Genomic DNA, 16,962 nt, shown 5'->3' with positions numbered 1-16,962 from the left:
ACTTTCAGTATCTTCTATTAAGTCAAGCCCAGTCATCTGAAAGAGACTGTGTGAATAAATGTTATTGGTAATTAAATCCATCTTAGGATTCAATCATATTAGTTGTAAATTGGATCTGACAACGATATGATGACAATCTGGAGGTCATAATAATCATATTCTCCTCTTTACAAAGACCAAAATGAAAACGCAGAGTGACTTAGGCTGGCTCCTTATGGTGCATGTGTATTTTTTACTTCACATTGTGAGTCAAATTATTTAATTTACATATTTGACTGGAGGTGAGATAGTGTTAATGAAAATCTGTTAGATGCATAGAGAGAGCGCAAAGAACATGGACGATGAACGCCTGCCCATGACTGTGTATATTCTACCAGTTAATATGGAAGAAAAACTGCACAGCTTTCCCTTAGATGTTGCTAAATTAACTTTTTTTAATCAATCGCTATCTGGGGTTGATTTTAGATGACATACCTAAGGAGACATGAACAAAACCAGTTTCCAGTGACATTCAGTATTCAGTTTACTGAGCAACTTTTTTGACTTTTTATTTCGGTATCTACAGATGTGACACGCAACTTAAAAAAGGACATGATTTGGCCGGGGCGGTGTATTGTTGTATATCCACACCCTGTGACTTTGCTCCTACAGGCCAAAACACAACAGTGTCTTGTTGAGAGAAGCCTGAAGCTGTTTGCACATTAGCAAAACCAAACACTCAATGTAGCACCAATAAAATATTTCCGGATGGAGAGAGAGCATTGAGGCAGCAATGCTAGAGAAAAATACAGAAAGTGTAACAAATCCATGCAGAGGCGTGAACCTCAAAGTTCAAGTTGTGTGTGTTGGGAGCAAGCGGTATGCAAGAGAGTTTATTTGTTTTATGTACGCTTGTGTTTGATTGATCTCAGCTTATAGAACTGTCAATGCTTCTTTTACTTTTAGGTTCAAGTACATTGCTGCTGCAGGATACAGTTGCAACAGATGCATTCACCGTGGATGTATTACAAAGGATCAGGTATTTTCAAAAGCCACATCATTTGTTCTTCAACAATATTTCAATGTCACTCCTGCGCCTTCTTTCCAGCAGACTGCGATACTTGACTTTTGTTATGTGAAGACCCCTCTACACATGGACTGAGGAAGTGTGTGATGACTAAATTCGGTCTGTTTCCCTTTACCTTTCAGCAGAAATATTATAAGCTTCAAAAACATGCTCCACATAACGTTACTGCACTGTATTCAATTTGGTAGATGGTTTAATCCAAAGTGCCTGCTATGTATGAGTACTTGCTTTTTGGCAGATGGGCCCAGTGGGACCCAGACCCCTAACCCTGACAGTGTTAGCACCATATTAAACTCACTGAACTACAATACAGCAGCACCATACATCACTTAAGTGGAACAATTTTACTTTTAAGCATGTAGCCTTTGGTACTGACTGCCCCAGATAGCTACTGACAGCTCACACTGTGCAAATCACAATTTGGATGTTCAGTCTAGGAATACTATGTGAACACTAATTTAATCTGGAAACACATTTAATATGAAAAAGTAATGTAAGGTCTAATGTCGGGATTTGAGTATTTCAGATTGTGCTGAATTCATCATGCTGCCATGCCTACCACTGAAAAACAAGAACAAGGTCATGTCTATGGTGTTTTTTCATCTTGTTTTTTGTCTTTCGTTTAGCAGTTCTCTTCATCTAGGACGGAAATTATTTGGTATTTGTAAGCCTCTAAATATTAAGGCCAAGCATGTAGACCAAAAAAAAACATGAATGGCAACAGATTTTAACCTTTGATGACCTCAAACTCATCTTTTTTTAAAAATTAAACAAAAGTCTTTGCAAAGAAAATAAAGAAAGCTGTATTCAAGATCTATTTATTGTAGCGTGTGCCCTTCTGTATTCCCAAGAGGTTGTTTCTCTTCAGAGTTTCCAGTTACCAATAAATTGTCCACCTCCTAAAACATGTACAAACTCATCTTAAGGTAATTTCTTTCTAACTCTATCTCTGTTCCTCTACTCTTTTCTCTTTTTCTCTTTCATGTCTTTCATTTGTGGCATCTTAATTAAATTGATATATTTAATTAAGTTAATGTTTATTACCAAAGAAACTGATACAAAAAGCTAAAATCTTCTTGCTGTGAGGTGACAGTGCCAACCACTGAGCCAAGGTTTATTATACACTGTAAATAATTATGGTTGACTAACGTTTTTCCTTCTGTCACAGGCAACAACAAGATTATCAGACTGCAAGGAAGAAGGAGGCATATGAAACTTGTTAGTGTGGACAAATGACTACTCTGCATGCAAGCTAACAGGGAACAGTGGATGAGCAGTAGATTCTCAGTCTAATGCCTATGCTTTTATGCAAGTGCATCTGTGTGTAAATGAAAGGTGAAACATTAGCGACACTTCGACTTGATCACGACCCTCCTAAATGCAGTGTTAAATAAAAATGTCACATTGGTTTGATACATAGACTGATAGATCCTTGATGCTACCTGGCTACCTGTGTTGAGTATGAGCAAAACCGTAAACAGGAGACTGATACCGGCTCGGACGTCAATAAGGTCTGTTGGGGAACCAGGGCAACCTGATGAGAAATGGGCTACTGGGACAAGACATTCATGTACTAGGGCGGAGAACATGGAACTACTGGAATGCTGCTGCACAAGTGACCCCTAGGGAAAGGGGTTACATGAAGAAAATGTGGGATCAATGGATGCCTCAAGACCCAACATCTAAGATAACCAAGAAACAATAACTAGCTCAGCTGTCCAATATATGCAGTTACAAACTGATATCACAACTAGAGATTGACAAGGTACAACAAAGATACTATGGCAAAGGGGGGCCAGGACGCCAGGTTAGCAGGGGGATAGCATCATCCCACCTTTAATCCCAGGTTAGGTACCAAGCACCGGAAGGTCTTCCTAGGTATTGTCTCGTCTACCTGGATTTAACGTGAGAATGAGACTAAGCTGGCCTGGATGATTGTCTACTCGTCTTGCATTGACTTCTCCACCAGCCCGCTCCTTGGTGTGTAGATTGAGGTTATAAAAGGTGTATTTCCAAAAGTTGTGTGGTTTTCAGAGCCTTATCTTAAATAGTCTTTCCACATGGTAGGGTGTCTTCTCAGCATCAGCCTGAAGTATGCTCGCTTCCATCTTCCTCCTTCCAGAATCAATCTCAATCTCTCCTACCTGCCAGTGGGCTGGGTTGAATCAGCATCACAAAAACAAGCCCCCTCAAGTGTCATATGTCATATCAGTTCTACAGTTCAACTACACTGATATCATAACACTGCACAGAACCCCCAGGCTCACAGGTTTTTGGTGAAGGACCCGAGCTTGGAAACATTTTAATTTATTTATATGTACCGTATACTGTATATAGACTCTTTCACTCTTTCACATTACATACAGCATACTGTATAAAAAAGTAGACGTTAAAGGGACTGTAAGAAAAGACGCAGCAATGTATGGTTATCTCTTTTGAACAGCACTGCACTTAACTGTAGTCTAAAGTGTGTTTTTACTGTACTTCTTAAAACATATTGCCAACATTGAGAATCTGACACATTACATTTTTTCAATGCATTGCGATGTAATTGTGTATTATAATTAAGGCTTTCTCACAACTGACCTTTCCTTTGTTGCAAATACATGGGACTGATAATGGCTGCATTCAGGAGTAGCTGGTCCACTTACAGCACACCCTGAAAACACTTAAATGGAGCAGAGCCTTTCCTTAATGTTATAAATGGTTCCTGTGCTTTTGGTGCCATTGTGACAAGGGACTGTGTCGACCGTGAGAAAGACAGATCTGTTAACTGCACCCTCGGTGATCTCTTCCATTTTTGTAAATTGGGCAACGTGAGGAATTATTGTCATTAAAACAGAATTTACGAGGTATGCTGGTAAAGGTTTTTTTCAGCAGCACAGAATGAGACCATTTGATCTTTGGAAAAAGAGAAAGGTAGAAAGTAAAGTACTAAGCTGACACACACAATGCCCAGTCACTGAACAATTCCTTCCTCCAATTCTGAAAATCAACAGAACATACTTGCATTTTTTTACTTGACTTGATCGGTCACGTTTCTATTGTTACTATGTGCTGCAGACCTAATCAAATCATGGAGCTATGAAGTAATAAAAAAATGGAACAACCACATAAACTATATATCAAAATACATCCCTTCAATAACAGTTCAGCATAGGAACAAGGTCCACTTCTTCATAAACAGACACAACAAAATAAAAGTAGATAGGGGATTAAAACTAACAAAAGAAAGTAGAGGAGACAAATCCTACAGAGACAATACTGACCGACGGAGAAAACACAGCCAGAACCAGGCAATCATAAACAAGCATGCACAAACAGAAATATATATTGAAAGAGTAATATAAAGTAACACACAGAGAAAGATCCATTTGGAACCACTGAGAGAAACATAAACAGAGAAAGCTAGGAAGAACGAAACACGTGGAATGAGATGTGAAAGAGCTGATGAGCAAGGGGAAGAAAGTTTGTCTGAGCTGCTTTTTTTTGCTATATGACTCAGACAGTAATGTGGTCGCCCGATGATTCACCCTGCTGTGTCAGCCTCGGTCTCACTGAAAGGTTAAAGCTTCTTTTATAGTACCTGTTAAGGCTTCACTCTTTCTCTCCCTGTCTGGACCAAACTTGTTTTCTGTGTTGAATGTGTGTGTGTGTGTGTGTGTGTGTGTGTGTGTGTAGCTCACTGAATGTGTGTTTACATGTGTGTATGTGTGCATACTGTGTTTCTACTCAGCGCACACAGGGCCTATTCTGGTGCACAGAGTCTGTGTTATGACAGAAGACTCTGGGGTCAAGGGGGTAATGCCAGGTACTTTGAAAAATCCAAATGCTGGAAAATCCACAGGTTTGTTTCAACTGGATTTACTTGGCAGTTGCCTTGATTTTGATTTTGAGTGTTGTTTTCACAGAAGAAGCATGACTTAAACCAGAAAGAACAATCCTGCAAAAGCAACAGCATCATAAATATCATAATCTTCATCCCTGCCACCATCACAATATTGCCATCAATATTAACATAATCAGCATCAATATAATCTCCATCATCATCAACATCATCATCATTATCATCATCACAATCCCATCATTACAAACACACAATACTTTTCCACTTACCTGGCTGTGTCCTGAAGAGAGTAAAGAATTCCCAGAAAGGGTTTGATTTGAACTAAACTGAGATAACCATTGTTTGTTATTAAATAAAGTTTTCTTTTCAATCTGATATTTGCTGAAGTATCATTGGTTGGGTTTCTGAACCAAGTCCATCCCATCAGTAGAGGCTACTCAAAGTTAAACCCCGCCAGCTCACTGACCCACTGCCTCAGTGGTTAGAGTGCCAGGTCATTGCTCATCTGGTTGACACGGGTGACTCCTGTGTGATGGAGATCTAACGGGGAAAGAAGGTTATTTATATAAATGGGGGATGATGGGTCGATGGGGTGTTGCTGAGTGGAGAGCATCACTGTAGTCAGTCTAATTGGCTGTAGATTAATGGAAAGGTTGCTGTGTATGCTTTTGTGGAATTGGAAAAGGTAAAATTGACAGAGGGATCTTCACCTGTATTTGCTCATTAAGTTCATAGACTTTATAATGTAGTCTGAGAGTTTTGGAAGTAGATTCATGTGGAAAACAAGCTGACTGGAATCAACTATTCTGTGCTAAATTATTCAAATACCCCAATGGTTAATAAATAAATATGTGCTAAGTTAATAACTGATTCACAGGCTTGATTTAGAGAGTAGAAATAAAACTAGGAAAGTGTAAAGAATGAGAGCACGGAGGGAAAGGTTTCTCCATCTTAGCTATGAAACTAAAAAAAATGTCCGGATGCAGATAGAGAAGACAAAATGAAAAAAGGAAAGAGAAAGAATGAGATACGGGGATACAGGGTGTATTTGAATATATATGTGACTTCCTCTGTATGTGTCTTCTATTCAAAGCAGAATATTGATTTTGCGCCTTTTCTTTAATCCTGAAACTCTACACTCAATTTCTCTGCTGTCTTTTCATTTTCAATCTGTCTTTCACTGTCTCCCCTCTCGATTCTTTCCTACTGTTCCTCTTGCTCTAACACAGTGCACTTTGAAGTGTGAGTGTGTGCTTATGGTTATATTTCTGCACACCCGAAAGTGTGTCCACACTACTGTATGCATCTATGTGAATGTGAATGTGCATGTACGTTATGCAAATGCAAGTATGTGTGTGTGCTACCATAAAAGAAGTGGCAAGTGGGGGCTGGTGTGTGTGTGTGTGTGTGTGTGTGTGTGTGTGTGTGTGTATGATGTCCTGCACCCCTGCTTGCAACTATGTGATTGTATGAAGCAAAGCGATGGCTAAATGCATGGCAGATGACCTAAAGCCAGACACTTCTGTGTTTAGTTCAGCAACACAGTTGAGAGGAGGGAGACCCCAGCTGACTCACCTCATACACACACACACAAACACACACACACACACACACACACACACAGCTTCATAATGTGTGTGGTACAGAGAAGATGGCAGGAAGGAACATGAAGGACAATATGAAAGAAGGAGAAATGGGAAAGGGAATGAGAAAGGAAAACATAAAAAAATAGTACTTTAAAATTAAGAGAAACAGAGAAAGAAAGAGAGAGAGAGAGAGAGAAATGTATTATGTGGTAGTAAGTAGTATGATGTTCATTTTTATGTACATGTTCTGCCCTCCAGTCAAATAACTGGTCTGTTGGATGCATTGAAATTGAAAAGCATAAGAGTGCATCTACCTCATTATGTACACCTCTCTCCCTCTCTGTTCCCACTGTCTTCATTTAGCTTCTCCTCCATCTGTCTTACTTGTTGTAATCTTCATTTTTCACTTCTCCTCTCTTCTCCTTTTTTGAGTAGAACATTAGAGATGTACATTATTATATCCATTAATATGCATTAGAGACCACATTAACACTACAATCTATTCACTCACAATCAATTACCATTCTTGTCAATTCTTTATTCTGCATTCACTGTTTAGTTTTTGCTAAAAAGGTAGAATGCTCTTTCGGTAATAACAGTCTGACCTATACATCCAAGAGACAGGATCAAGGTCAGCATTAACATACTGTGTTCTGTTTATTTTGTTTAACAAATCTTGCACAATTATTGTTTCTTTCTGTTTCTCTTCTGCTATCTCAGTTGAAAAACATGGACACATCATCTATGACGTCTCCCATTGGCTTTTACAGGACATTCGGGAGCCAGGAGTTTGTGTTTACCACTATCTGCCATCCTGTTTATTTAATTGTTTAAAGCCAAAAAAGCCACATTGTAGCAACATGGCTGAGTCTAGATAGAGCCACTTTTGGTCAAAAAGGCAGCAACCACAATGACCTGAAAGAGACACTGGATCCTTTGACGATAATTAAAACTATGTGAATAATAAGTTACCATTCACGGTCATCGGATCGTAACCCAAATGATCACCTGTTGGAGATGTTGGAGTTCCTTAAAGGTTTCAAAGACTTATAGAATCAATGCCAAGAGGCTCAAGGTTAACTACTAAAAAAACATGGTCTTTTTTTAACTTGTCACCTATGTGTACATTAATAGGAATAAAGTAGGCTACATTTACTTGTTTCTGTACTTCTCAAATGAATTTGGTGGTGCCAGCTTCTGTTGAAACTGCAACTTCAGACACTCAGCCATACTGGTTACCGCTTGTTCCCTCCTCCTCCCTCCCTTCTTACAACCCTTCTTTCCTTACTCCCAAATCCACCTTTCCCTTTAATTCATCTCTCTTCCTCTCTTTTTGTGTGGTATAGCCTGGGCTAATTGTTACATCATTCAAGCACTGAAGTTGCCCTGTGTAGGAAGCATGGCTTATCGCCGCTGGGTCTAACGCGGTATGGGGGATGGAGAAATTGAACAAGCATTGGCCGTCAGAGCTGGTTAGCTTCACAGAGCTCCTGTCACAACTACACACACAATACAACCTGTTTACTACCCAGGCTCCCTGCAATTACCAGCTCCCCAGCAGGGGCCAAGCTAGCGCCTGGGGAGAACTAACACTATCAAGAGAAAGGGAGGATGGAGAAGGAGGGTGGGAGGGGGGAGCCCCATTAAGAGGCTGAGGCTGGGTGGTGTTGTAAGTGACAAATCCTAGAGGGACAAGCAAGGGGTGAGCATGTGTGTAGGTGTGTGTATGTGTCTGTGTATTAGCAGGTGACTGCATAGTTGGTGTAAGAGGTTTGGTACTAGAGAACTGGTGGTACACAAAGTAGATGAAGGGATGATGAATTTAGCAGTTATAAGGCAGGTAGTGGATGTTTAGTGTTATAGGGCCCTTTGAAAATCAGCCTTTTTCTATTAGTCTATAAATCCACTATTAAAATGATTGAATCAATAAAGGAAGGAACTGTCTATGCAATAAACTGTAAAGGATGGGCAAGGAGTTTAGGGTGCTGGGAATTAAATAAAACTGTATACAATTATTGATGTGTTAAGTATATAGTTGCATGCGCGTCAACCTGTCGCCATGACCTGGCCCCTGACTCACAGGGACAGTGGGGCGGTGAAACAAGCAGCAGCACGGGACCCCTACAACACATCACTGCTTCTCAACTATCTGTCTGTATGACAAACAATGACAAAGAACCCTCATAGAGCCCCAGACTTCAGAGAAGGTTCAGCGGTTGGGTAAATGTTATGTGAAAAGGAGAAGTCATGTCTCAATTATCAGCCAATAAGAAATGACCTTGCTAATTGTGGCAGGCATTGTCAAATCAAAGGATGTGACAGAGCTAAACTGCAAAAATATTAAGGATGTCTCAGTCTGAAAACCTAATAACTTGATTTTGTGGTTGTGATTTCCCCCCATTTTTAAATGTTGTTGGGAGATGGGTACATTGAGAAACAGTGGGTTAGGGAGCCCGTACCACCTGGACTAACTGTTATTAAACTGTTGATATGTCCCACAGACTTCACTTTTTTTCCAGGAGTATCTGACAAACTTTTTTCTCTCACTGACCTCATTGGTGTACGACACACCTGCGTTATCTATACAATAACCAATGGTACACTATAGGCAAACACTTGAGATGTTCATTTTTAATGTATCGTACCATCTTTTCTATATACTTTCCCAATACAGCACTTATATTTGATATATACCCCCCCACTGCCTCCCCCCTAATCCTCCTACCATGCTTTTCATCCTTTCCACTATAAGCCATCTGATACTCCTGGAAGCCATTCCCACCTGAAATCTCATCATCCTTCCAATCTGTCTTTCATCTTTGCTCCTCCAATCTTTGCCATCTCGGGCTTTTCTAACTGTGGGAATAGCTGTAGTGATAGTCAGATGTGGTCCAGAAGTGGAAGGAGTTTTATTTAGTTCCTCTTTCTCCCTGCCCACTTACACTGCACATCTACGCGGATGGACTTGATGGCAGCCACCCCCACCCCGTTGTCGGCCTTGCAGTAGTAGCGACCCCCCTGCACCCTCTGGATGCTCTCGATGCGTAGCGTCTCGTTGTAGATGGATGTTTCCTGGAACTTGTCTGATGCACTGCCTGCCGTCTTCGTCCACCGTACCTGAAGAGAGTGGGGGAGGGAAGAAAATGTTGAATTGACAAAGGCGCTGTTGGTAAAAGCAAGATGTAGCAAGGACAGAATCAGACAATGTGTAATGGAAGAAAGTTAGGCAGGCAACATAGATAAAGACTAAGAAGGTAGGCATTGAAGACAGTGATGAAATTTTTTTTTTTTTAACTACAACAAAAATCTTGAAAATCACATACTCAAACATCTGTTAACAAGTGTTAAAGTAGCATTCTATTAGTTATCCTACAAAGAAAATGAGTAGCATATACTCCTTTAACAAAAAATGAATCTCATTTGGAGCAGGTGCATTTAGGGCATGTCTAAATCCACTTTTGCTAGTTTAACGGAGGAAAAAAGGGTAATTTATAGGTGTGTTTTGGGCAACAAACCAATTTAGAGTGTCATCTCCCATTCCCCAGGCACGTTTGTACTTTGGCGCATTGCTATTATGACGGATCTGCACTGTAATATTTTAGATTTTTGAATATTTTGCATGTTTGTGTGCTGCTGCGCTTCCCGGTGTGTGTGTAACAAGCACAGTGTACGCACGCTGTGCATAAGCCTAAGCACATTTTATTAATGTGCTGTTAAATAAAAATAAAGTGCTGTGCTAACGACTTTGGACCAGGCTTTTGTTGGTCAATGGGGGAATAACTTCCCGCTGCCTCAAGCAATACGCCAATAATTCACCTGAACACACCACACCGTAAGACCATGGGCGCAAAGATGGGTGCAGGTGCATTTGCTATTTAACCGATGTGGGCGCACGACATTCTTAAGACACTTGCATTGAGCTTGCCATGCTGCGCGGGGTGCAAGATAGCGCCACATGTGTTACACGTTAAGCTAGTGGCTGTAAGAGTTGTGACGTCCATTGGGAATGTTTTGCAAATGTGCTACAATGCTACAACAACCGCACATGAAAATATTTGGGGTGTGTTGATGTCCGACATTGTGAGTCATCTATTGGATTTGGTTTCCTCTTCGTTTCAATGTTGGGTTCTTTAAAACCATGACCACAATTGTTCAGTAAGGTCCTTTAATCTTAACACAGTTGTTATTTTAAAATGTCCCTATCCTTAGCCCAGTAGTTATTTTTAGCCAAACTATGATCTGTCTTTAGTCCTGACCACATTGATTTTGAGCGTAAACCTAACAAACCCTGTCACATCATAAAAAAGTGTTTTCATGTTTGCTGCTATGACAGACAAACACACATAGCAAATGGCCTAGTGTTGTATTGATGGGCAGATACAAGGCATATCTACTGGAAGCAAATTCAGTGACCAAAAATATTAGGATATGAGTGCAAGGATGAGACAGATAGGAAAAGTCTTCATTTCACTGGCAGGTCATTAAATCTGAACAAGTCTGAATAACTGATCAAACATATAAATGAAGTTTTTACTTTTTTCATAGTGATAAAATCTCTGTCTGCTCCATAGAATGTGAGTTAATGACGCTAAGCGCTGTACTCATGGTGTCCATGATGCTAAACTCAGAACATTAAGAGTTTTGACAAACACTGCATGGCTTTTTCACGCCTCAATTATCCCATCAAGCCATGGGAATGCTGCATGGTCAACAGCTACATGATACTTTCCATCTATTAATCAAATGCACAAGCATGCACACACACACAAACACACACAGACACCTACACACACTTCAGAGACACTTTAAAGCCATCAACACTGGATTCTCACTGTGTGTGCGTGTGTGTGTGTGTGTGTGTGTGTGTGTGTGTGTGTGTGTGTGTGTGTGTGTGTGTGTGTGTGTGTGTGTGTGTGTGTGTGTGTGCGTGCAACATTCTGAAACTGTGTGTGTCCAGTCCATTAATCCCTATTAACCCTTCAGTCTGTTATCAACCTTGACGAGACTATCCACCATGTTCTGTTGAGGAGGTCAGAGAAGATAAAGCGTAAAAGTCACAGATATGGTGCGTGTGTGTGTGTGTGTGCGCGCGCACACACATGCAAATGTGAGTGTTTCCTGCTTTAATGCACAGTTTGTCTGCTTGTGTGCCTGGATATGTACACAGTATTAGCGTACATATTCACTCCTGCGTGTATGTGAGTGTGTGCGAGTTTGTGTGTGTTGGTTAGAAAGCAGGTTACATGGATTAGATCAGATTATCAGGACCTGTGTAAATGTTCCCTGCTTGTTTATTCAGCTCTGTTTGTAGGAAGGATTTGGAGAAGGCAGACTGCCATTGATCAAACCAGCCAAGGTGAGCAATGAACCGAACCCTGTCTCTCCATGGTTTAGTGACTCCAGTTGGCATGCATGTGTGTGTGTTTGTGGACCTTTGTGAAAGACAGAAAAGGAGAGAGAGTAAAAGTGAGCATGAAGTGTAAATCTGTGTTTTCCTGCTTTTACCCTATTCAAGGATTAAAAGATGAGCAAAAATCTTACAAATTACAGACATTTATTTTTGATTTTGCTTTGCAGAGAGTGCATTTTAGAGTTTTAATAGGATAAAAGTTCAGGAACATTAAGATTAACTTCAAGTTAAAAAAGAATGTAATGACAAGATTATGTGATGGAGGCTTTTGAATAGGGGAAGTAAAATGTTAATATATTTCAGTTAAAAGCGGTTTAACTGTATTTTTACTCTTGTGTCCTTTTTTTTACGATTAACCCTTTGTTTGTGTAAAATAAATGGGTTGAGCATTAAATCGGGATGATGTATTGCACTCAAAAGATTACAAAACTCATGGAAGTGTAAGTAGCACTTGAGCGCACAATTATCCTTCTGAAAGCATTGTTATATAAGGGGACCCCGGAGTAAAAGGTGTAAAATGTATAAGGAAACAGAGAGACAAAGGGTGAGGAAAGACAAAACAGCGTGAGTCGGTGAGGAATATGGCAGCTAAGGAGACGGTATGTGTGTGAGACAAAAAAAGACTGCATGTGAGAGAGAGAATGAGAGGGAATGATATATACAGTATCACTGACAGCTGTGTGATGGGGAGAAATGAGAACTAGTGCATCACACTCACAGTTGCTACACCTCAGATAAAGCAAAATAGAGGGAGGTGATATTGCAAATAAAGGGGACATTGTGTGCAATGTAGATAACAGGCAGGCGGCTGAGGAGCCTATATCTGCCTGTGACACCAGCAGCTTAAAACCATCACCTGTGCTCTCTTTCTCTGACCTTGTTCGCTCTCCCTCCACCCCATTCTTCTCTCTTCCTTCAATAGACATGTGACGCTGCTCTATTTTTTCCACTCAGGTCCCAAAAGATTGGTCTGGATATCTCACTCAGTCCTTTTTTCTCTCCCTCATCTTATCCCTGTCTGTGTGGTTTTGTCTTCCCTTTCTTTATTCCTTTACAAAGTACAGGAAAGCCAAACAATGACTTGCCATCAGATCTAAATGTCTAAATGCACATCCATTTACACACATAAAAACACACACATACATTCCCCCAGACTTCTCCCTCACACAGATACAAACATGCTGGGAAATAAAGACACATTTGTTGAGTCAGAGCCTTTTGTAATAATAGCTCTTACATCTGGTTAGAAGTGTAATGTGAAGGGAAGGTTTATGGGATCCCCTGGGATCCAGCTCGACATGAAATGCAGCAGGTTTTGTTCGCTGTTTCTGTATTCAGCTGGGGGAGCTGTATGCTGTCTAGGACACAGATGTTTCAACAGGAGAACAGAAGCAGAGAACAATCTTGTCAGAGTATTGCGAGGAGGAAGTTGGGGATCACTTTGTGTTTGTGGTTTTATGGAAGGGTGGGGGGATGGCGCTATTAGGCCCTATTGAAACTATGTTGAGAGTGCACTATAAATACTGACCAGAGCTAGGCAGGCTAGTAAATGTTCCATTAGTGGTCACACGTTGTGTGATTATCATTTGCAATAATCCCATTTACACAATTTTTGTTTCCAACCAACACATTGCGGTTTCTGCATTGACAATTTCATTAACGGTAATAACTTGTCTTTGAATCGATCACACTCCTTTGTTTACACTGAAATAGCATGAGTCAAAGGAAAATGTTTGAGTCTATGAACCGATACAATAGAATGTAGAGATTAGTAGCCCATATCGTCTGGCATTGCACTTGTTTCATAAAAAACATTTGGAGATTTCGCCAGGTGTTTCGGTTGACGTGTTTTTGAAGTTCCAATGTTCAAACCCAGAAAGTGAAGTCAATATTGTTCGGTGAAACTTTTGCAACAGCTTTCACACTTTAGCCAAGATGTTTTTGATGAGTTGTTGTGGAATGAATAGAATGGGATAAACAGACTTTATTGGCATTGTCAACCATGTCGCAGACTGACAAGCAAGTCAAGATTTTCTTAGTAGTGGTTCGCATCCTCTCCTGTGACAGTAAATCTGCTGTGCTCCATTTAACAGAGGGATTTTCTAACAATACTGTACAGCAAGGTGCTAGTTTATTAGGCACACCCACATGGCTAAACCTTTTGTTGAGAGAGCTTGCCAAATGTTAGATACATCTCTCAATGCTCGGCCACCAAAATGATAGAGTTGAATTAACACCTCTTTGGTACATTGTCAACAAAAAGTAACAACATAAGCTGTGTAACAGTGTGGTTTGTTGCAGAGCTCTGGCATTGGATTTAGCTGTTTGTACCTAATAAACTGGCAACATATTATAGCTTTAAATCCATAAATATGTGTGTACTTGTAGGGAAAAAGAAAAGGACAGCTAATTATGCATGATGAATATGGATCCAAAACCGGGAAGGTAAAGAAGAGAAGAGAAGAGAAGAGAGAGTGAAAGGTGTGTGCTTCTTTAGGTGGCGAGGGAGAAGAAGGCTAATATGTGTCAAACATACTGACAGGTCAGTGGCCTGCAGCCATCTGTCTAAACGCCTCTCTCCCTCTTCTCACTCTGGAACTGTGTGTGTGTGGTCTCAGTCTATTACATTTCTTCTCATCTCTCTCTTTCCAACTGTCTCTCCCTCTCTGTTTCCCTCTGTCCATTCCGTCTCTGCAAGTCCTAATTTGCTTTTTAACAGGTTAATGTCTTCCTATCACACACACTCTTTCCCTTCCGCTTAATCTGTCGCTGAGCCTCTCACTGCTCACCTTGGTGACACCACCCAACAGAATCCAGCAGACATAGTCCAATAGCCGTCAGAGCCCTTTGCTCCACTATCTTAACTGAAAACTGTCAAAAAAGCAAAACATACATGAAACCTTAATACTGACTCTGCATATAGTCTAGAAAAAGCAGGTTGAGATTATTGTTTACATTTTTGTCTTTATGAGAAATGCTTGAAATTCCAAAGACTCAAAAATGGATTTTATATGAATGGATTTCTACAGATATATTTGCATTTGTCTTATATCCATTTGAAAGCGCAAATTTAAAAGTCAAAAAAACGCAAATTTAAAAGCCAAAAAAGTGCAAAACACAAAACTTCTCAAATACAACACACCCACATCAAACACACACATACGTGAAATAAATATATACATAAATATATAGAAATATGTAATTATAAATTGCTCAGCATGTGCTATGCCCTATAACTATCAGTTTTCATGAAGAAAAGCAGAGATAACTCAGCACTGGATCAGAATTCCAATGCAATCCATGTGATTGGAATCGGCTCTTTATTGACTAAAAAGGTAGTTGGGTCTTGTAACATGGAAGTGTCCCTGGTCCCCAGAAATGTTGATCTACCACCACATGGGCTGACATTGGGTCAGAGAAATCATTTGTTTTCCACAGGGATGTCTCCTTCTCCCGTGAACGGATTGGCTCATTAGAGGTCTCATTGCATTCCTTAGACTTTAGAGAATACAAGTATGCTCGCTGTAGATGAGCCAGGTCTGCGCAGAAACCATCACGCCGCCCAATGCATGCCGGTTAGATTTGTGTCCGACTTGATCCTGACCTGCCCTGACGTCATGCACACGTAGGCAACGATAACTTCACAAGATGAAAGTGGCCGCAGTTCTGAGACGTAGGCAGGGCAGTTGCTTTTCACCGACTGCAAGACCCAGGCGGACCCTGAGCATGCTGGGGAAATGTTTAATTGGACACAAGTCAATTGTGATAAAAAAAAATTATGGGAATCCTAGAAAGAGATCTTAAGTGTTATGAAACGAATATTTCTATTTTTTTTTGTAGTCAGCAATTTATTGTTCAGAATAAAAAACTCAGGCTCAGCTCTATGCATCTTGTAATGAAAGCGAGACAGAAAAAGGGGTTGATTGATGCGGGTTGCGGGAAAAGTTGCTTAATGCATGGATAAAACAGTTTAAAAAATGCCTGAAATTAAATTTTTTAATATTGCTTTTTGAGGGTTAGGGGTTAGTGTGCCCGAGTCCAGCGCTTAGACTCGCAAGTGCGTCTTTTGTCCTCAGAGGGCTAACAAAGTAAAAACTAAAAACACCTTAGCTGCTATTTTTTCTTGTTGTACATTCCAGATAACTCATGAAGTACTACATAAATGAAATAATTTTTAATGCATGAAGTCTTGCATGAATTCATGATAATCAAAGTACCCTAACCTTAAAATGTTACTAGCACATCTCCCTGTTTTGTGGACCCAATTGGCAGTGTTCACATTCAGTGTGATTTACCATTAACCACTGAGGAGAATACTGCAGTGAAAAGTTAAATCCTTCCTTGTTCGACATCACTGTAAGCAATGCTTAGCTTGCAAGGCTTTCATCCCTCTATACAGACTTTGAATCCTTTATATTCCCTCTCAGTACCTCACCACAAGCTTGCTAAGCCTGCCTTCTACAATTTTTCTAACTCTTTTCTTGATGTAACGCCAGCTGAGTCGACGATACACTACTTTATCCATCCAACTGGCTCACTTACCGTGAATAGGCTTAAGATGGTAATCCTGTTATCGGGGAATACTACTTGGCACAGATGCAGACCCACACACGCTCAGACATACACAAACAGGCGCGAAAGCACACAGGATGCAACGTCTGAGGGAAAGTGTGGGAGAGGAAGACAGAAAACTGGCAGAAATGACAAAATGACAAAAAGAGGAATAGCGCAGTTTGAAAATGGCATCTTGAACCGATGAATATTGAGAAGGCATCGCTCCCGCTTTGCTTTACAAACAATGTCTCAATTGAATGACTTAAAGTGAGGTGTGGAAGACATAGGCCAGAGAGCTAAATCAACTTGCATATGGATATATCCATTCTAAATAACTATTACTGGGAGAAAAGATGTAGGGTGAATAACTGAACGTTTAAAAGATAAGCAACCAGAGAGAGTAATAATAAATATAATGTCAAGCATCACTGCCTGGATGGACGTTGCTTTGCTGATTCATGGCATTGAGCGTTGGGAATTTTGGAGGTAGTAAATTAGC

General features: G+C 40.3%; 1 protein-coding gene across 2 annotated transcripts in view; it reads right to left on the bottom strand.

Annotated features, from left to right (window-relative positions):
- Nucleotides 1-16,962, bottom strand: part of LOC117945169 (MAM domain-containing glycosylphosphatidylinositol anchor protein 1) — a 166,944-nt gene that overhangs the window by 88,382 nt on the left and 61,600 nt on the right. For both annotated transcript variants that reach the window (XM_034872471.1, XM_034872480.1), the window contains exon 4: nucleotides 9,442-9,616. In XM_034872471.1, the coding sequence (XP_034728362.1) occupies nucleotides 9,442-9,616 (175 nt within the window). The remainder of the gene's footprint in view (nucleotides 1-9,441; nucleotides 9,617-16,962) is intronic.

Source organism: Etheostoma cragini, chromosome 1, assembly GCF_013103735.1.
Source record: "Etheostoma cragini isolate CJK2018 chromosome 1, CSU_Ecrag_1.0, whole genome shotgun sequence".
NCBI classification, from domain to species: domain Eukaryota; kingdom Metazoa; phylum Chordata; class Actinopteri; order Perciformes; family Percidae; genus Etheostoma; species Etheostoma cragini.
This window is presented reverse-complemented; position numbering and strand designations above follow the sequence as displayed.